This window comes from Coturnix japonica, chromosome 3 (assembly GCF_001577835.2).
Source record: "Coturnix japonica isolate 7356 chromosome 3, Coturnix japonica 2.1, whole genome shotgun sequence".
NCBI lineage: Eukaryota > Metazoa > Chordata > Aves > Galliformes > Phasianidae > Coturnix > Coturnix japonica.
Window position 1 is genome coordinate 38,857,888 of NC_029518.1, and position 21,184 is coordinate 38,879,071.

Genomic DNA, 21,184 nt, shown 5'->3' on the forward strand with positions numbered 1-21,184 from the left:
CTATATACTGGGCTGTATCATAAGATATATGGGCAGCAGGGACAGGGAGGTGATTGTCCCCTTCTGCTCTGCCTTCACGAGGCCCAATCTGGAATACTGTGTCCAGGCCAGGGATTCCCAGCAAAAGATGCAGAGCTGTAGGAGCAGGTCCAGAGTAGGGCCATGAAGGTGATCAGAGGGCTGGAACACCTCTTTTGTATTTGAAGAAAGGCTGAGGGAGCTGGGCTTATTTAGCTTGGAGAAGAGAGGGCTTCAGGGAGACTCATTGTGACCTTACAGTCCTTGAAGGGAACTTAGAAACAGGAGGGAGACTGACTTTTTATGTGATCTGATAGTGTTGGAACAAGGGAGGAATGGCATTAAAATAAAAGTGGGGAGATTTAGGTTAGATGTTAGGTGGAAACTTTTTTCTTGGGTGATAAGGCATTGGAGCAGATTGCTCTGAGAAACTGTGGATACCCCATCTCTGGAAGTGTTCAAGGCCAGGTTGGATGAGGTCCTAGATAGTATGATCTGGTGGGTGGCAACCCTGACTATAACAAGGATGTTGGAACTGGATGATCTATAAGGTCCCTTCCAACCCAAGATATTTTGTGATTCTATAATAAGGATAGTCCAGAAAAAGGAGAGCAGGAGATTCTTAATCTTTACCAGAGGTCCACAGAACTATATTTTTTATTCTTTCATTCTTTCTTTCTTTTCCATCAGGTGTCACTTTGTTATTTGAAAATGTTTTAGATCATGCCCAGGATCCAAACTTGGAAGAGGAATCAGTGAAAACTGACTTAGGTAACTCATGAGTTAGGAAACAGATGTGGAATCTGGAGAACAGCACTAAATTTCAGTTCTGACTGCAGTAATCCTCCTGTCATATCTCAGTGTTACCTCTACCTTGAAAATACCTCTGATTACTCACAAGAGAGATCGTATTTAATAATGTTCTTTCATTTGACATCTTTAATCTTATCACATTTTCCTTTTAGTAGCTGCACAAAATGTATCTTCAATTCTAAATACTAGCATCAGTATAGGCTGGAAGAAATCACATTGCTCCAGTCCATTCATAAATTCTAGGCTTGTCCAAGAGCAGAATGCCCTTTTTTTTCAGAGAAAAGCAATTTCAAATTCCTTTAGGTAAATTGAATTACAATGGAGAATGCATGTTGAACAATGATTCTTTTCTTCAAGATGATGATACATAGTTTTGTTTTGGTTGTTTTGGTTCTAAAACACATCTGAAAGTGAAGTCTGTAATTTTGCCAACAAGATGCTATATAGGAAGAATAACTGAGTTAAAGAAATGGACACTGCCCAGGTTTTTACTTGTACCTGGCATACTGAATCGGTGCCTGAAGAACTGTCATATTTGTAAATTCTCACCTGGTTCGGAATATTCTAAACTTTTTGCTACAAGGTGCAACATTTACTAGAAAAATTACTGCTCTGAAGATTAAACTCTTGTTTCAAAGGCATTGCAGCATCATAAATAAACTGAGCTACTTTGTCAGTAGAGAAGTTTAAAAAACAACTTGTATGCTTATGTCAGTCAGGATTTTTGTAAACATACTTGGCTATATGCCCAGTAAAGATAAGAGTATCAAGTAGTTTTATCAAATAGTATCTTTAAGGACGCCCTGATTTAATGAATTTTGACCCTTTGGGGTTACATAGGACAGAAATGGACAAAAAATGAGTCAGTAGATGCACTTATGCTAGAAAAACAGAAAATGGCCTGTGTATAGTATATAGTTAATGTTTACAGAGAGTTATCCCTTTCAATTAACATCTCATACATTCTAATGAATGGAGAATTTTATTTTTGATGTTTGTGGATTTTCATTTCCAACACTGGTAGATTGATAAGGTAGTGCACTACGCTGGGTTGTATTTAACAACAACATTTCTAACCAGTTCTATGTGCAATTCAAGTAATATTATTTATTTGTATTAACTATTAAATGGACAACCTAAAGTTTCTAAAAGAAATACGTAGTTGTTTTAAAGATATGGGAAATCCTTTCGTATGTTAAATTAAAGAATACTCTTATTAAATGATACGTTGAACAAGAAATAACTGTAGCGATTTAAAATATGTTAAAACGAAACTGAAGCATTAAATCAGTTGCTGGGTTTTTTTTTATTATTATTATTTTTTGCTTGTTTTGAGAATTACAGAATGATGCTGTGTAGAACATGGAGTTCTGTCATTACAATATTCTTCTTGAGTATTTGTTGTGCTCTATTTTCTTTGGATCACATTATGTCAGTATGGTTATGACTAGCATTGATTAGACGATAGCATAAATTGAAAGATTATTCGTTGTAATCTTAAGACTCTAATCAACCTCCCAATATGTTGCTAGCACGAATGTGTCTTTGGGGACAGAACCCAGCCTGTACCATATGGCTGACTGCCAAGTCTTATCCAGTGGAAAGCGAGCTATTATTTTCTTCTTTCTTCAGCACCGTTGGGTGCATGCACTTCTTTGCAGACATTCAGACATAGCTTTTTATTTTACTGTAATCTTTTGCACTAGATATTCACAGGAGTACATTTGCTCTAGCCACATAAATCATACTTATCCTAAGATAAAGCTGAAATGGGCTCATTTAATTTCTTAACTGTATTTATAAAACTGTAATCTCTATCAATGGTTATGGCTTTTGTTGTTGGTGGTGGTGGGTTTTTTTTGTTTTCTTTTATTTTTATTTTAATGGACACATTTTTACCCTGTCACTGCTGTGGTAGGTGTCCAGTTTCATTGCTATAATATGACAGGCAAGCAAGCATAAGTAAATTAGGGAGCCATTTTGCATTTTTTCCACTACACCTGGAGTTGTCATGGTAAAAGAAAACAGTACAGATACAATACGGTGCAAATAAGTACTTAGAACAGGAAAAAAAAAATCACTGTACTAACAAAGCACTTCTAAATGTTAACTGAATCTAAATTTTAATTCCCTCTCTCTTTTGACTGTTCTTAAAAATGCTCTCATCTAAAGTGTCAGTCCTAAACCATTTAAATGTAGGATGGACCGAGTGAATCTTCTCAATTGTATGTCTTGATAGAATCACAGAATGGTTTGGGTTGGACCAACCATCTTGCTCTGATTCCTGCCATGGATTGGGATGCCCCTAGATGTACCTGTTTTCATATTGTACCTTAAAGAAGGCTTTCAAAATTTGAAGATAATAGACTGAATTAAGCTTTTCTTTATATGCTATATTGTTATCTAAAATATATTTAAAAATCTTTTTCTTTCCAATAATTTACTAGAGGAAACCGTTTAATAGAAATAAAAATTCCTTTAGTAGACAGAAGTTTGTCTTGAATATCCCAGACATTAAGAAACTGAAATATCAGTGAGTCCTTTCAGTTCAAGAAGTAGCCAAAGCTATATTTCCTATGGGTTATTTATCTCTTTCTATACTGAACCCATTTTGTCACATTTTGAATGTGACAGGTATTTGCATGTTTTTCAAGTAAATTGGAATGCTAAAAGCTACCATTCTACCTAGTCAAGATGTTGCTTTATCTGGAAGAGAGACAATAGAAAGACAATTAAAAATCGTGCAATTTTTCAGTGAATCCTCTGTAGGCTAATAATTCAATATGGTGAAGAGAACAGCAAATAAAAATTTCTCAGGTATCAAATAAGCTAGTCTGGAACAATATTTAAATCCATTGACATATGTGTGCTAGGCACGTTTGGCTGACCTTTTGTTTGTTTTCTGGGAACATCACCTCTGAGAATAAGTGCAAGTTTTCTGCAGGGATTTTTTGTAATGAAATTTCATTCTTCCTTTTTATGCATTGTGTCCTTTTGTACTAATTCCACATTCTTGTTTAAAGAAAAGTAAGTGTAGCAAAACCCACAAGCTTTTGCCTCTCAGCTGTCTTGTAGACTGCCTGCCTTGAAATCATTTGTATAGAATTCAGGCTCAGAGTGCATCAAGTAACTTGGAAGTTACTCTGAAGAACAAATTGCTATTTTATACTCTTTTTCTTGCAGTCCTTGTACACTTTTTTTTTCATTTAGCATTATTATTATTATTTTTTTAATATGTACTAATTCTTGAATGTAGCTTTATAATGTCTGTACTTGTAAATTATTTAGAATCCTGCAGCTCTATCTGCATTATTACTGTCTTTTTAGTATATGTAGTGTTGTCTGATGAACTTATGAAAACTTTATTGTACTAGAATTTTAATAATGCCATCTGTTCTATTTATGAAAAGTGACAAAGTACACTGAAGTAATTGAATTTTTGCCCTGACAGCTGTATTTTTGAAGCATAAGATTTAAGTTTCCAGTTTTGTTTTGATTTGTTTTTACAGTGATAGTGAAAATTATTTGCTAATATAAATAAATATTTTAAGGCAAATCTTACTTTCTGTATTACATGCACTAGTTTCTTTTTCTTTCTATGAAGTTAAGTTGGTCAATCAGTAATATTCAGTATTACACTTTTTTTTTTCTTTTTTTTTTTTTTTAAGTAAAACTTGTTTATTACAATGGCAGAGAGTAAATTTATTCTAGAGAGGCTGGTAAAGTAGAGCACCACTACTAGCATCTTTATCCAGTCCTTTTACTCATGCTATCGTCTTTGTCCCTGTCTCCTGTCTTCTCCTCCTTTACAACTCTATCTTGAAGCTCTCTTCTTTGGCACCTATTTCTATTTTCAGTCTTTCTTTGTTTGATTATTTTAATGTTAGTCTTTTGAACCACTGGCTTGTTGTGTAGTTATTACATGGTTCTCTTTGGTGTAGTTTTGTAGGCCAATCTGTCTCTTGCAATTAGACATCAAAACAAATGATCACAACTAATAATTCTTGAATATAGCAGTCTTGTGGACTGTATGTATGCCTACATGGGTGTGAGACCCAAATAGACTAACTAAAGCAGCTCTGGTGTTCCTTAGCTAGGTAAATGCAGAATATGAAAAAAAGAGTCTATGGAACAGTTCCATCACTGAGTTGTTTTTTTCAGTTTCCTGATCCAGATAGTTGAGTAGTACTTGCTTATGTAAGAATTCCATGTCAGTGTTGACAGAAGGCCTGATGAAGGATGTTGGGAAGAATTATGTTGTAAGTGACAAAATATGAGTATTTCAAAACTGTTTTGAATGCATGGGGAGAAGTGACTTAGATTATGAATTACCCTTTTCATACTTGCGGGAATAGATTTCTCACTTGGTTGCCTGCTCTCAGTATGTGATCATTAGTAGTTTTCTTAGATTGATAATTTGGGAGACACAGCTCCTTATCCCAGCAGGTGGGAACCTCAAGCATGCTTAAGAGGTACAGTTGGCTTTGGTTCTCTTATTCCACTGACAGAAGCAGTACTTTCACTCTGTGTTACTGCTGTGTTAGATATAGTTTATTAGCTTCCCAGCTGATTTCTTTATATATTCACTGAGTTCTTATTAGTATTTCAATTAATTTACCATCTGCATTAGATTTTGTTAGTTAACAAAAAATTACATTCATGTGCTTTTTTATTTATGTGAACACATCTAGTTCTTCATTTGCACAAAGACTGTGCATCTGTATTTCACAGAACCACAGAATGGCCCAGATTGGAAGAGTCCTCAAGGATCATGAATCTCTAACCCCTTACCCTGCCACAGGCAGGTCCACCAACTTCTACATTTAATACTACACCAGGCTGCCCAGGGTCCCTTCCAACCTGGAATTGATCACCTCCAGGGACATCCATCCACAGCCTCTCTGGGCAGCCTGTTCCAGCACCTCACTACTCTCATAGTAAAATATGTATTTGCAGTATTTTGGATGTTTCTACATTCTTTTCCCCTCGTTTTTCTTGATTTCGGAGTGTCAAGTGGTCTGCAAGTATGAATTTCTTCTGAAAATGCCAGTGGGATCAGTTTTGTCTGTGATTATGTTTCTGAGGTAAGTTGGCCTTGTAGCCTCTGAAAATGGGGTGGTCTCTTTCATGATGTCTCTCTCATGTTCCCTTGCTTATGGCTGCATGTTTCAGTCAGCTAATTATTATAGAGAAACCACCTCTGCATTATAGTGCAGCCCGACCTTTGAAGCATATGCCAGAGTTTTTCAGCTTAAAGTTGGTATGCAGTAGTTTCACTGACCTAGCTGGATCAGGAGAACGTGCAGGCAGATTCATATATGAGAAAATCATCATTACACTAAGGACTGGGTTCAGCCTGTGAGTGAATGAAAGGACTGAGTAATTTCAATGCTGATGTGCCAAGATATTTAATGGGCATAACTTGTGCTGAGTGTCTTCGGTTAGGTCTGCAAGTTTGCAATGCACTCTGGTACTCAAGTGCCTGATTTTGGCAGTCACAGTGTCTTCGAGGCGTTTGCAGGTCTGAATGGAGTTCTACTTGTGGCCATTTCCTTGTGTCCTGTCCATTGCCTGTGAGAAGATGCCAAACCCCTCCTCATCCCAACCTCCCTTCAGGAAGCTGTAGAGTGCAATGCAGTCTCTCCTGAGCCTTCTCCTGACTAAACAGTCCCGGCTCCCTCAGCTGTTCCTCATAAGACTTGTGCTCCTGATCCCTAACCACTGTCATTGCCCTTCTCTGGACGCATTCCAGGGCCTCAATGTCATTCCTGTAGTGAAGGGACAAAATTAAAAACCGTACTCGAGATGCGGCCTCACCAGTGCTGAGTACAGGGGGATGAGTACCACCTTGCTCCTGCTTGGCCACACTATCTCTAATGCAGGCCAGGATGCCATTGGCCCTCTTGGCCATTGTCACTGTTGCTTGAGCTGTGGTAAATCTTTTTACCTACTCACAGTTGGATTACTTAACTATTTTGCATTCACTGAAATGCTAGTGTAAGAATACTGAACTCCACAAATGTCTTGGATTTTTCTTATTTATTTATTCTTAATTTTATTATTTATTTATTTTGTACAGCAGCCAAGAAGATAAGTTTCATTATAACTTTTTGAGGTTTTCTTGCATAATTCCTTTGGATTATCAGTATCTATCACTATAAGTCTGTTCCTAGTAAAACTATGTAGTTTAGAGATTCAGAAGCTACAGTCATTACCTTTCACAGAGAGCTGTGTATGATTCAGTTCATGTTCTGTTCCTTTTACACTCACCAAAGTTATAATTATTTTTTGTTCCAACAATCTCCCCCTTGAAAGAAAAATGTTTCACTCACTCACGGTGGGTGTACTGATAAGTAGCAAATAGTTCAATCATTTCTCTTAGTTCCACTCTGTTTACTGTGTTAGTTTAACATGTCATTTTTCAAATACTCAAAAATTCTGAATTACCTGCACATCATTATTCTGTAGTGCTCTACACATAGTCACTGAGAGCTTGATTATGTTTTCAAATAAATCAGCTGAAATTCTTAAGAGCAAAGAGGCTTAATTTGTAAATTTTATGCTGTCACTTCTTTGCTGTCACTATTATTCAGATTAATTTGAACATTTTCTCAGTTTCTCAGTTTTCAGTCTCCAGGGTAAAATAAATAAAATGCATCTCTAATACAAATGTATGTATGTTGTAGTTACAGTAGGGTGTCTTCAGAGGGACTGAAATGATTCCCTGATGTAAATATGTTTCACCGGATCACTGCTCCCTCCCATGTGGTAACCTATCATCTCTAATGCTAATGATCCTTTTACCCTTGTTGACGTTAGCAAACTTTTCCTCTGGGGCATTTCTTTTGTTTACTTTGTCAGTTGGTTGAAAGAGAGGAAAACTGCTCTGTCTTGATTTTTCTGCAGATGTTGAAGTTTCTACTGAAAAGTTCAGTGACACTAGGTTTGTTTAGAGTGTATTCAGAGAAAAAGGAGAAAACAAAGTAGGCAGGAGCTTCTTGTTTGGCTTTTAGTTTCTGTATAGCAGATAACCTTTTAAATCTGAAAATTCATTCTTTTTCTAACAACAATAAAATCCAACAACATCAACAACCCCCCATATTCCACCCCCCATTTCTAAACAGAGAGATGAGATTACAGAAAGCAACAAGATGGGGATTAGAACAAAATAGAATTAAGGAGAAAAATGTATAGCCATAGTAAAAACAAAGTGGTGTCTTGCTAGTTTATTTCCCCAAGGGTTACATGAAGTGCTTGCTGTTAACAAATGTATGATTACTACATTCTCTTTCTGTTCCTGAACTGCATGCAGTATTTTTTGCTCCAGAAGCTGTGAACTTGTAGAAATTTCTCGGCTCATTTGTACTCTAAGCCTTTGAAACATCATTCCATGTCAGGAATGGGAATTTCACAGCACTAAGCTGGGTGCAGTTTTTGATCCCAGCCCTTGCCACGTTTGGCTGTGAATGGAAGATGTATGTATTTGATGTTGGAGAGGGAGGAGGACTCGCCTTTGCTTAAAATCCTGCAGATGGCTTATCAGTTATGAGGACATATTTGTGGTCTGCTCATGAACCTGCCAAACTAAGTAGTGCAGCAATTTCCAGAGAGTATATGTGATAATTCACATGTATAATATTTCCAGTTGACTTACAGTCTAACCAGTGTAGCTTTCTCAGGTTGCTGGTGCTTTGTAGTAACTGCTTCAAGTGGTGTTCCCTTGTCGTGATCTCTTTTAACTCAGGATTGCTATACATAACAGGAATGCTGAGACATTAAATACATAGAAGCACTGATGGTGTCCAGTGCATGCTGGAGCATTTCTGTTGACTTCATTGGAGTTGCTTAAGGTGTATTCTGAATAGCACTGAAGCCAACAGCAAGGTAATTTTTTCCATCTCATTGAAAACATCTGCTGAATACAGTAAAGCCTCAGGCTTTGCACAATATGTTTGAAGCATTCAGAAGTGAAGGAACAGCTCTACTTAGTAGCGGAAGAACAGCCTAGTAGTGTTAATACTATTTCTGAGATGCAGCAATAGCAATGAACTTCAAAGACACCTTAAATATGGCAGCCAGGAAAATTCCATGGGGCCAAAAGCTAGGAAAAATTTGAGATTAATGTTAGGAGAGTGATACAGAAATTTTGTTAATGTCAGGCATGAGACTTCCATTGTGCATTTGCAAGACCTTTAATCCATTTTAAAGACTGCTGCCTACAGCAGCAAGTGTGACAAATGCCAAGCAGAATTGATTGTTAGGCAAGAAAAGCAGTAGATACAGCCAAGAAAGTGTACCTGTAAACTGATAAGCATGAAAAAAACTCTCTAAATTGCTATGCATGCTTTTGAGCCTGTTTTTGAATGGTTATGTACCTGTAATAGACAATGTCTGCAGCTCATTGACTGGTAAGATAGATGAGCTGACCAATTTAACAGACTGTGCATTCAACAGGATCTTAAGTCATAGGCTAATTATCATAAAACACAGTTGTGGACTGTCTTGGTGAAGGACTTCGGTGCTAGAAATTACTAAGTTTCTTTTGTGGTCAGAGACCAGGTTCCAACATGATTTTTCCTGAGGTGTCTTCAACCTGAGAGACTTAGGCAGAATTTTATGAAGCTGTTTTAGCTAATGTGGGAAGACCTCATTTCACAAGTTCAGAGATACATCCATCATCCAGTCAACTAAACAGAAGGGAAAAAGGAAGTATGTTAACTATAAAGCAATTTTTGTGCTAATCATTTTGCAGAATTATGCTAATTAGATTAGCTTAAATTGTCACATCAAGTATATAGCTGGGAATTTCTTGCCCACGAATACAGAATGTGCAGAGCCACTATCAATATACGTTGTGCCGCTTATCACTTTCAAAAATGAGAAAAATTTGAATCTTTCATATGCCTTTCTGTTCTTACAAGGTCTGACAGCATTTTCAGAAGACAGCACTTTCAAAATATGTGGCCAGGTCAGGCTGTGCAAAATTGATAGAATCATAGAATATCCCAAGCTGGAACGGAATTACAAGGAGCATTGAGTCCAACTCCTGCCTGCACACAGGAACACTCAAAAATCAGATTGTGTGGCTTGAGAACATTGTCCAAGCTATATACCATGATCATTTCCTTGGGTGCCTGTTCCTGTGTCCACCCTCTTGATGAAGAACCTTTTCCTGACATCCAACTTGACCCTGCCCTGATGCAGTTCTGTGCTGTTCCCTCAGGTCCTGTTGCTTTCACCAGAGAGCAGAGCTCAGTGCTGCTCCTCCATACGAGGAGCTGCAGTCTCCATGAGGCCTCCCGTCAGCCTCTGTTTTGGACTGAACAAACCCAGGGACCTCAGCTGCTCCTCATTCTTCTTTCAATCTAGATTCTTCACCATCTTTGTTGTCCCCCTTTAGACACCAACAACTTTACACACTTTTGTTGCTTTTTTTACTTTCCCACCAAGAACTGTACACCGTACTTGAGGTGAGGCTGTACCAGTGCACTGTGAAGCAGCAGGATCACTTCCCTCAACAATCTGGCAGTTCTGTGCATGATGCACCCCATGATATGGTTAGCCTTTCTTGTTTCTTGAGCATGCTGTTGACTCATGTTCAAATTTCTGTCAACCAAATTGCTACAAGTATTTCATCAGTTCCATGATGGCTAAGTTAATAGAAGGCATTGAGCTTCCAGGCATGTTATTGTCTCTGATGAATTCAGACGAACTGTCTTCTAGCCCCTACTTTGTGTAACTCCCTGCTTGCTTGTTTGCCGAAGAGTGTAGGACATGTGACAGACAGTGAGGTTTTGTCCATATCATCTGCAGGGAAGTCTTGGTTCATGATCTTTTATTTTCTGATCCATGTTAGCTAGTTGTTTTTAAAAAGGTGAACTGAGCATCTTTTTGGGCTGCTTTTCAAGAACTTCTAAAAATTCTGACTTTTTTTTTTTTATGCCAAGCTTGAATGCGTTTTTTTTTTTGTGCTTCAAGGAAAGAAGCCTCATAAGCTACTAGGGATCGATATCGATGACTATTTACTTTCAGTGTCAAAGTCCTTGTCTAAACAAACTGTCTAATTTAGTTTGGCTATTAAGTTACGTCACAAGTGCTTCTAAATTGTGATATGAATCTAAACAGCTGGATGTCAGGAGGTCTGTTCAGGTACTCTAGGTGATACTGTTTTTAAGAGGCAAGAAATTTTCTTGAATGACAGTTCTAACATTTTTGTTACATGTATGTGATTGTTGTCACTTTAGGAAACACCCTCAGCTAAGATCCTACAATTTCAGTGGGGACATAAAATGCCAGGGTCAAGTTGCATTTAAAACTGACTGACCAACTGATATGATACTCTTCTACTAAAGAAATAAATGCGGTAAACTTTTTTTCATGGTGGTTGTAATAGTCTGTAGTCGCTGTAGATTTGTCAGTGTAGAATTTCTTCTGACATATGGATGCATGACAATTCACATGGTAAAAAATCAGCAAAGATATGCTAGTCTAATTAAATCTAAAACAACTTGTGTCTTATTAGCTGATGGAAAAGGAGCCTAAAGCAAATTTTTAAGAGAAAAAGTATTAGGTCAATCTGACATCTGCTGTGTGGGAAAACAATCCTTGGGAAAATGAGACTGTATGCTATCTGGGATCTCATAAACAGAATTAATCCTAAGAAGTTGTTCATCATCATCAATGATGGTGGATCAGCAGTAGTATTTAACGACATAGAATAAAGAACAGTGTTAGGTCAGGGAGAAAGTACAACACTTTTTCTGGAAGAGGTTCCTGTCATAAAACTTGCTGGGTATTAGAATTATTTTTTCCATGAAAAATGCTTTGCAATATCTTATCTGAAATGCTGAATTAAGTCATGTTTATGACTACTTTGTCTTACCATCTTGAAGTTCTCAGATGATCATTCACCTTTGTTTGTAAAATATGAAAAGCGTTCATACTAATATATTACAAGATGAGATTCTACGTATGCCAAAACTAATATTTTCTCTTTGCATGAAACATTACACAGTTTAAAATAGCCCCCAGAGAGTGAACCATTTCCTGCAATATTAGTGGACTGGACTTGGCTCACTATGGGGCAAGAGGGGCATCATTGCTGCTGCAAGGGTTTTGGTCTGTCTGAATGCTTGGTGGGTAAACCCTTACATTTATTTCTGTTCCCTACAGTTTCCTTTTTTGTTTTTGTTTGTTTGTTTGTTTTTTAGTTATAGTATCAGTGAACATTTATGCTCAAATTAACAAGACATATATGTAACAGGTTTTATATTGCCAGCTAAATGGGGGTCTTCCGATCGATTACCAACACGTACCTGTTGTTTCAGATCACAAAACTATGTCTGGTTGTGATGTGCCAGAACTAAATCGAGATATCTTTGGTACTACTCTGTGTTAATAATTTTTCCAAGTATTATTAAATTAAAAATCAATGTAATACTCTTAAATTCTGTGAATTGCAATTCTGCTGACATATGGTAGGGGAGCAATGACACTTGTGTATCAAATTTGATTGAATTTGTACTGAAATTAGAAGTGAACTCCTGATGAAAAATTTCTGTGGCTGGAGCATCTGCATGATTTCATTCACAAGCCCTTACTTTCTCACAGGTTGTTCTTTTCACTCAGTGCAGATGTCTATTTTTTTATACACAGTTTGCCATAATAAACAGGGACTTTTATGTTCAAGAAATAATATTTCTCTATAACTCTATAACAAGCTGCTATTTATTGATATACTTAATGACTCTGAATTTATTTTAATGTTTATTCTGTTTCTTTAAAATATCCTACAGAGAGGGAAATTGATTTACAAGCCAGCAGATATCAGTGCATTTGTAGCTTTTAAACAAACAGAAATCATGGCTTTTAAAATAAAGAATTATGCAATTCAGGGCTATTTTTCTTCAGCCTCCTGTTAGTTTCATTTGTTACCTAATCCCATGTTTTGGCTAGGGGAATTCGTTAATATAATGATTTGTGGGAATTCTGCTGTTTTACTGCATGTAGATGGCGTAAGGGAGCTTGAAAGGCAGGCTTGCTTCCTACACTGCATTCCTCATTCCCCTAAAAATGTCTTCCTTGTATTTCCCATATATTCATAATCACTGAATTGCAAACATCACCAGCAGATATCTCCTTGTATGACTGAGTGACCCTCCTGGTGAATGAGGCAAAGGCTGTTCACGTGGTCTACCTAGGCTTCAGAAAAGCCTTTGACACTGTCCTACATGGTATTTTCCTGAAGAAGCTGTCGGCCTGTGGCTTGGACAGATACGCTCTTTGCCGGGTGCAAAGAATTGTGGTGCATAGAGTTAAATGGAACACGTGACCAGTCATGTGTGGTGTTCCCCAGGGGTCCGTATCGGGACCTGTATTCTTTAGTTTCTGTGTTAATGACCTGGGCAAGGGGTTTGAGTGCACCCTCAATAAGTTTTCAGATGGCACCAAGTTGGCTGGAAGTGTTGATCTGCCAGGGGTTAGCAAGGCTCTACAGAGGGATCTGGACTGGCTGGATGGCTGGGCTAAGGCCATTGAGATGAAGCTGAACAAGACCAAGTGCTGACTGCTGCATTTTGACCACAACAACCCCAGGCATTGTTAAAGGCTTGGGGAAGAGTGACTGGAATACTTTGTGGAAGAAAGGGACTCAGGGATGTTGATGGGCACTCGACTAAATGTGCCAACAGTGTGCCCAGGAAGCAAGAAGGACAGTGGCATCCTGGCTTGTATCAGAAATAGTGTTGCCAGCAGGAGCAAGGAGGTGAACATCCTTCTGTGCTCAACCCTGGTGAGGCCATACCTTGAGTACTGTGTTCAGTTTTAGGCTCCTCTTACAAGAAAGACATTGAGGCCTTAGGGTGTTTCCAGAGAAGGAGCGCAAAGCTGGTAAGGGGACTGGAGCATAAGCCTTATGAGGAGTGGTTGAGGGAACTGGGATGGTTTAGGCCAGAGAGAAGTCTCAGGGGAGACCTTACTGCTCTCTACAACTGCCTGTAAGGAGTTTGTGGTGAGGTGAATGGTTGGACTGGATGATCTTGGAGATCTTTTCCAACCTTGATAATTGTGTACTTCTATGATTCTAACATCAAACCTCCCAAACACTTTTTATGTGTCTTCTGGAAGAGAGAGAATGGGATATCAATTTTATCTTTCTGGTTTTGAAAAAATACTGTCTCTGCTAATTCTTCCATGAAGTTCGTCTTTACTGAGTACCATAGCTATTGTGTCTTCTTTGTATGGTTGTTTTAATTTCTTCACAGAATGAAATAGACATGTTTTTATTTATTTTCTTTTTTTTTTTTTTTGACATAATGACCATCTTTCCATGTTCATCTGCTGTATCCAGCAAAATACATGCCTTTATGGTGGTTTCATATGTTACCTGTGTGTAACTTCTTAATCACTTTTTACCTTTGTAATAATTAACAATTAGTTGCGGGGCATGATTTGCACATTAGCATGTTTTGTATTATAAAAGCAAAAGTGCAGCATTATGTATGTATGGGAGGTATAATGTTGGGTAGTTTACATTTGCAAAATTCTGCTCAGCCTATGAAGCTGCATTGTTGAGGTTCTCCAAAAATATGAGTAACGTTTTTTTACACATGTAAATATGCTCTTCTTAAATATTCTTCACTTGGAGGTCATTTTGAAAAAAAATATAGCTAATACTAAGTAGCTTAGATGATATTATATCTGTATTTAACAGATACATCTTCTGTACAGAAGTATCCAAATATGCATAAATAAGGCCAACAAAAATAAACATATTATCTTTCTCGGTAAGATTAAATCTGTTTGTTGACTCACAATTAATTTGAAAAACTTTGTAATTCCATTTCTACTATCAAAGGAAAAGTATACAAATAGCTCTCTTTGTATTTTCAAAAAGACGTAAACAACTAGAGGGTAAGGATGAGTTTAAGCTGCTTTTGGTGTGGTTGAACTAGAAGCTGAAACTTCCTGTGGTAAATGCATTCTTGTATAAATAGTATGCAGTCTTTTAGCTCAAGCTCTGTTGCTGCACCTGTGATTATCAGTGCATATTAAAATTGCAAAAATAGTGTGACAGTCTGCATTTGAAACAGAAGACATAGTAGCATATATATGTCTGTAATCTCTGTGTTTTTAATGCATTAGGAAGTTACCTTGGTTATATTCTCATAGTCCTATGATCACAAGATTTTTCTTCCACATCCAGAGAACTCAACAGGAATACTTCCTAACAGGAAATCTCAGTTTACTCACTAATTTGCTTATGTAGGCATCATTGGTTTATCTTTAGTAGTAAATAGCCTTTACTTCTCAAGATGTGGAATGATATCAATTGTCTTAATGAATTAGAATATAAATATAAGAGAATTGTACACAACCCTCTTGTTCTGTTCACCTGTGAACTGAATTGTGGAATGTAGGAAACTTTGTATTCTTAGTAAGACGGAATAGAAGTCTTGAATACTTTATCCTAATTTGAATCAATTTTTATGTCTTGGAGTTCAAGAATGTAAATATGCTCCAGTCTAAATGATACTTTACAGAACTATGTTAGAAACTTTTTGTGCAACAATAGTTTCAATCACAGTATCTTGTTCATTGAGTGCAGAAACTTTCAAGTGTGCCTAACTTTTTCTTTTGTTTCCTCATAGATGAATCGACTCATAGAGAAATCAGCAGGGTAAGTGCTGTTCCCCATCCCCTCTAGAAAGAATTGTAGTCTGTCCCCTAGGCCCACTGTTCACTTGAGGTGATTTTCATGCTTCCTCTGATCAAGGTTTTGCTCTGTTTCCTGTACTAACTGGATCTCTGGAGAAAAAGTTAGTGTACCGACTGACTAAAGAACAATTAAGAAGGAAAATAAATATTAAGAACGTTTGATTGGCTGGAAATAAATTAAAGGGTATTTTATGTTAACAAATTTAGAGTTCTCACAGTGCTATTTTTGTGATCCAGTTTTAAAAAGGTACTTCACAGCAACCAGGAAAATCCTGTAACTTTGAGTTTAGGAATAACTGCAGACTATTTAATCAGTCTTATTGCCTCATGAGATAGCAAGTATAACAGTAGGAAGCAAGGGAAGGAGTATGTCCTATCTAATTACTCCCTTTGAGATATGTTTTGGCACAGATTAGCTCTATTCTTTAATTTGAAGCATTTTGCAGTGTACTATATGAAAAGTAATGTAAAATACGTGTTCAGTAATGAATTTCCTGGCTCTGGCTGTACATCTGATTGATACAGTGTTCTGTAGAATCTTTTCACAATTGAAGCTAAATAGGGCAACCTGTTAGAAACTAGTGCCTTTGCTAGGGAATGACAAAATATCAAAACTGGACAATTTGTTGCACTCATACATGTCTGATTAGCCTGAAGTACCCAAATATTATTAATACTAGGGGGCCACTTGCAGCATTCTAAGGAAGAATCATAGTCCTGTTTTGTTTTTCTTTTTGGACTTCTTGCATAAGCTATTTCATGTTCAGGGGAGAAATGAAAGGTTGTAAAACAAATATTAGAAGTAAGGCTGGTTGAATACCTACAAAAGCAGGTTGAGTACCTTTCTGTCAGTAGAAGTCCTTTAGAAAACACTGGGGTATGGAAAGAATAATAGAAATGGGTTGGTAACATAAATCTCACTTTGGTGACCCTGAGTGCAGAAGACTAGCTTAAGAGGTTTACTGCTTATTAGATTATGAAAAAGAAGTTGAATGATGCCTAAAATGAGTTTATGCCAATGAAATTCTCTATATATGTGGTGAGCTTTGGATATATAATTGTTGAGAATGAAGGCAAAAGTTAATGTTTAATTAGTTTGTTAATCTGTAAGTATTATCATAAATTATGCCTAATTTATAATGTATTTTGATGACATCTAATAAATCCTTAATATTTGGCAGTTATGGCAGTTAAGTGAATACCTACTGGTAATGCACCAAACACATGTATATGTGTTATTTTGTAGAATTTTTGAGTAGTACGATGTAGACCATTGTAATACATCCTCTTTCTTCAGCAGTAGCTCAAGCAGATGCGGCTTTAATTGAAATCTGAACATAAATTAGTATTTAAATTAGGGAAGTTCTTTACATGAGTAATGTTTCTCAGAGGAAAAGACACGTTCATGCTGACTGATGTATTATGAGTTTTAAAGTCATTAAGTGCTACATTTTTAATTCCTGAAAATGTCTGCACAAAGAAACTATTATCTGTATAACAGAGAAGCAAAAGTGAAGGCTAGCAAAATGAAATGTATTGCAGAATTAAATCACCAAGTAGGTTTAAACCATTATGTTAGTTAGTAGTAAGGGTAGAAATATGCTGAAAGCATATGTTTTGCATAGCTGTGTTTTCCTCCTCCCCTCAGTCTTTCAATGGAAACATTGAAATATTCACAGTTAGATACTCTGACTTTGGTAGGTTCTATAGTCCCTTATTTTGTTGTGCTTACAAAGGATGCTAGATTAAATTGAGGGAAGATGTTTTTCATTAAATGTATCTAATCATTAAATTACTAAATTTATATTTTTCTCTTCTCAGAAAACACACTTTTTTTTTCTTTACAAACACACACGTTCACAGGATTGTTCTAGAGGTTCTAAATACCAGTGAGGTGAAAGAAAAAAAAAAAACAAAAAACAAACAAACAAAAAAAAAACAACAACACTGTTTTGTGATTCCTGTGGGCTGTATTTGTGGGGAAGAAAATTCTGGTTAGAAAATAGCTTGAGAGCATCTGTGACCAAATGGTGAACCTGTGAACTTTTCTCTCTATGCTAGATTCCAGTGCTTATGAAATATATATAACTGGGGAGAGAATCCACTTTACACGTAGTAATTGAGAACTTCCTTGGAAATGCTGAATATCCTCTGCTAATTTACTGTGCAGATGTGTGCTGGCTGATGCTGTCCTAGCTACATAAGCAGTTTGCTAGGTAGAAAGACAAATACTGAGCTATTTTAATAAAGAAACTTGGTTTCCCTGTTTTATCTGCTAAAAAAAAAAAAAAAAGAAGAAAAAAAGAAAGAAAGTAAAAAATAGATGAATGTGAGTTTGGGCACTAAATGCAATTGTGTTCATGTATGCCTAGATTTAAGATACATTCCTTTGACAGTATTAGTGAAAACAGTGCACACAGGAGACATGTTATTCTTCTGAGCTGGCAAAAATAACTCCATTCCTACATGAACTATAGCCAGGATTTTGTTCTATGTGCTGTTAAGTTTCCCATGATCACTATGTGCTCTTTTGTACCTCAGATTACGAAGTTTAAAGACAAACACTTCATGTTCCTGATACGATCGCAGTGAAATTAGCTGTTGTTCATTTCACTTAATGACTTTCCATTCCATGTTTACTTGAACAGTTCTTCTAGTGAAGCTGCATTTTGGCAGTACCTATGCTTTGTAAACTCTGGTGATGCCAACAGCAATTCACTTTGCAGGTTTGCCATATAAACACCAGAAAATTATTACCTAGCAAGTGACTAACTCATTTACAGTACTTTATTCTTGGAAACAGGAATAATACTTTAATCTTCTCCTTTCCCCTTTTTGGACTTGGAGCTTTTGGCAGCTGCCTTGGCACCAGCTAGCACCCAGCACAGCGTGTCACTGACAGTTACAGAATTAGCAAGCATGTTTTCAGTAAATAGTTTCAATAATTGCATGTATCTGCCCAGTGCAACTGATAACAAAAATTTGGTGTTTTATGACACATTGCCAAAGTGAGTTCATTCTTTGTAGTGTTTTCTTATTAAAGATAAGGCAAAGCAACCTCATTCTTTGTAGTATTTCCTTATCAAAGACTGGATGTTTGAACCTTATTTTACTACACCAGAACTGAATACTGCAACAAATTAATTAAAAAATTGAGAGAACTAAAATGAACATTCAGCCTTTAGGAATGATGCAGATGGCATTGCACCCATTGACACAAGAAGAAGATGCTTGTATAAGCTAATTTATTTTATAAATAATTTCTTCTAGATACTGTGGTAGTGATGAGCAGCAGTGGTAGGAAAATGAGGAAGTTTATTTTTAATTTTGTACAGAATGTTTTTAGAGCACTTACAAGTCGACTATTAGGAGGGAATGTGATGTTATAAAAAGATTTTTAAGAATAGGAGTGTTATTCAGCCCTGTCAAGTTAAAATGAGGCTGTTAATTGACATTATGCTGTTTCATTATATAATATAGAGAGGTGATATAATTAAGATATTCATGCAGTTTTGTGAGCCTTACAATTAATAATATGGTTACTTCTATATATTCATAATGTTCTGCTCTTATAAGTCAAGCCTTTGCTTTTTATTACGTATTTTTCCTATTACTAGTGAAGCAATTTCTTTTGGTATTACTGTTTGGTAACAGAGAAGGAGCTGGTGGTAGGATTTGAATGAGATCCCTGCAAATGTAGGCTATTTGAGTTGTTTCTGCTAGGAAAATTCTTAATATTTCTAGTGAGCTTGTAAATATGTGACTTCAAAACCTGTGAACCTTTCCTGTGTAGAGTGAGAGCTGTTTTGCATCTTTAGCCATAATAACAGGGCCTGTCCCACCAACTGCCATTTTGTGTTTTCCCCTTTTTGGTTTTGGTGTGAACAGCGTTTGATGTGTGAACAAACAATACATAAATACCTGTCTATTGTGCTGCAATGCTGAACTCTATTTACAGAGCAAGTTATAACCCATGTCCTCTCCAGTCAAAACAAGAAGAATAGACGTCAGACAAATGCGTGTAGAAGCAGCTTTCTCTGAGGCAATGTACAAGTATTACAATTAATCTCTTGAGCTAAGCCTGCTCTTTACAACTTCTTGCTTTCCAGTGCCCAAGTTTAAACAAATCTAGTTATTCCTGCCAATCCTAGTTACCTCTCATGATTTTTTTGAGCTGAGAGATTTTGTTGATCTTTCTCTCCTAGCTCTGTGCTTTTTTGAAAATGATTTCTGTCCTTTAAACTTGCCACATTCTACTTTCCTTTTTCAGTCTGATGATTTAACATCCTCAGTTCAGCATTTCCACCCCAAAGAAAACAGTTATTTTATTCCCTTTCTGTGGTTTTCTTTTTTTTTTTTTTTTTTTTTTTGATTGAGGTCTGAACCTCGTTGGTTCTTCATATGTGTGGTGTAGATGTGTTTTCACTGCTATAAGGACAGTTATCTCCATTATCCACGCTCAAAAGGAGAAATACCAGTTTCTGTACAAGATGTAAACTAGCTGTTAGAGCACCTAAACAACAAAAAGTCTTGCAATGTGTGAAAGAAGCCTACAGGAGCTGACTATACACATAAACATATATATCAAAGACGTATGCCACCTAACCTTCATGCATATTACAATAAACTGAATAAAGGTGTGCATCATTTTCTCAGCTTTATTAACCTTCATGCATATTACAACAAACTGAACAAAAGCATGCATCATTTTCTCAGCTTTGTTAGTTTATTTAATTAAATACTTTGGCTTTTTCTACAGTTTTTTTCTTTCATTGTACATGCTGGTCATCAGAAATGCAGTAAAAATGCTATATCTAAAATACAATCAATATTTCTTTTCTCACATTTAATGTATTTGTTTGTTTTTGTAAAATTGGCTTGGAGGCAAGAATATGATTGAGGTTAAGAATAGACTTATTGCAAAGACAAATAAAATTACTTAAATGATATTATGGTTTTAAAAATCTGCAGTAACTCAGTAGTAATGACTCTCCCTGAAGAAATTGAGGGATCTAAGTTATGAGGGCAACTGGAAAATTAGACAGAGCGAGGCTGACTGAATCAAGATTTGTGTTTGTTTGTATGTTTGTTTCTTTATTTTTTTTTTTTTTTTAATTTTCATAAAGCTACATGAAAGCGAAGGAAAGTTGATGCATTTCAGCAAAAGGCTTCAAACAATTTATGTATTCATTTTTGTCACTGCAGTACTTCTGCTTTGAAAGGTACAATGGTGATACTGTTAAGATTTCTTTTTTCTTCTTCTTTTTAATAAGGCAGGTAGCAGTGGCATTGAGAATTTATGTATGTGAGAGCACTCTTTATACTTCTGGTGCAGTATGAACATTTCTAGCATAAAGTAGTTTAGATTGACATCTTAGATGTCAAGGAAATATTCAGATCATTACAGCTGTGAATGAATAGACTTTTTATTTGAATTTTTTCTGGTTAATCTTTTAAATTGTGGTTTAGCTCTCTGATGACTCTTCTGTTGTTGAAACTTCAGTATTATAGGAAAGAAAACTTGGATACGTTTTATCAGGAGATGTTATTCTGGGTTTACCAGCTGCTTAGTTTCTATGGTATGCTTCACAAAGGGGGATAGCTATCAGTTTAAAGAAAAGATTGAAAAAGTTTGGAT

The 21,184-nt window shown here is 36.4% G+C and overlaps 1 protein-coding gene across 2 annotated transcripts in view; it reads left to right on the forward strand.

The window, feature by feature from the left end:
• Positions 1-21,184, forward strand: part of PDE10A (phosphodiesterase 10A) — a 333,680-nt gene that overhangs the window by 261,621 nt on the left and 50,875 nt on the right. For both annotated transcript variants that reach the window (XM_032443890.1, XM_015857955.2), the window contains exon 3: positions 15,480-15,508. In XM_032443890.1, coding sequence (XP_032299781.1) covers positions 15,480-15,508 — 29 coding nt within the window. The remainder of the gene's footprint in view (positions 1-15,479; positions 15,509-21,184) is intronic.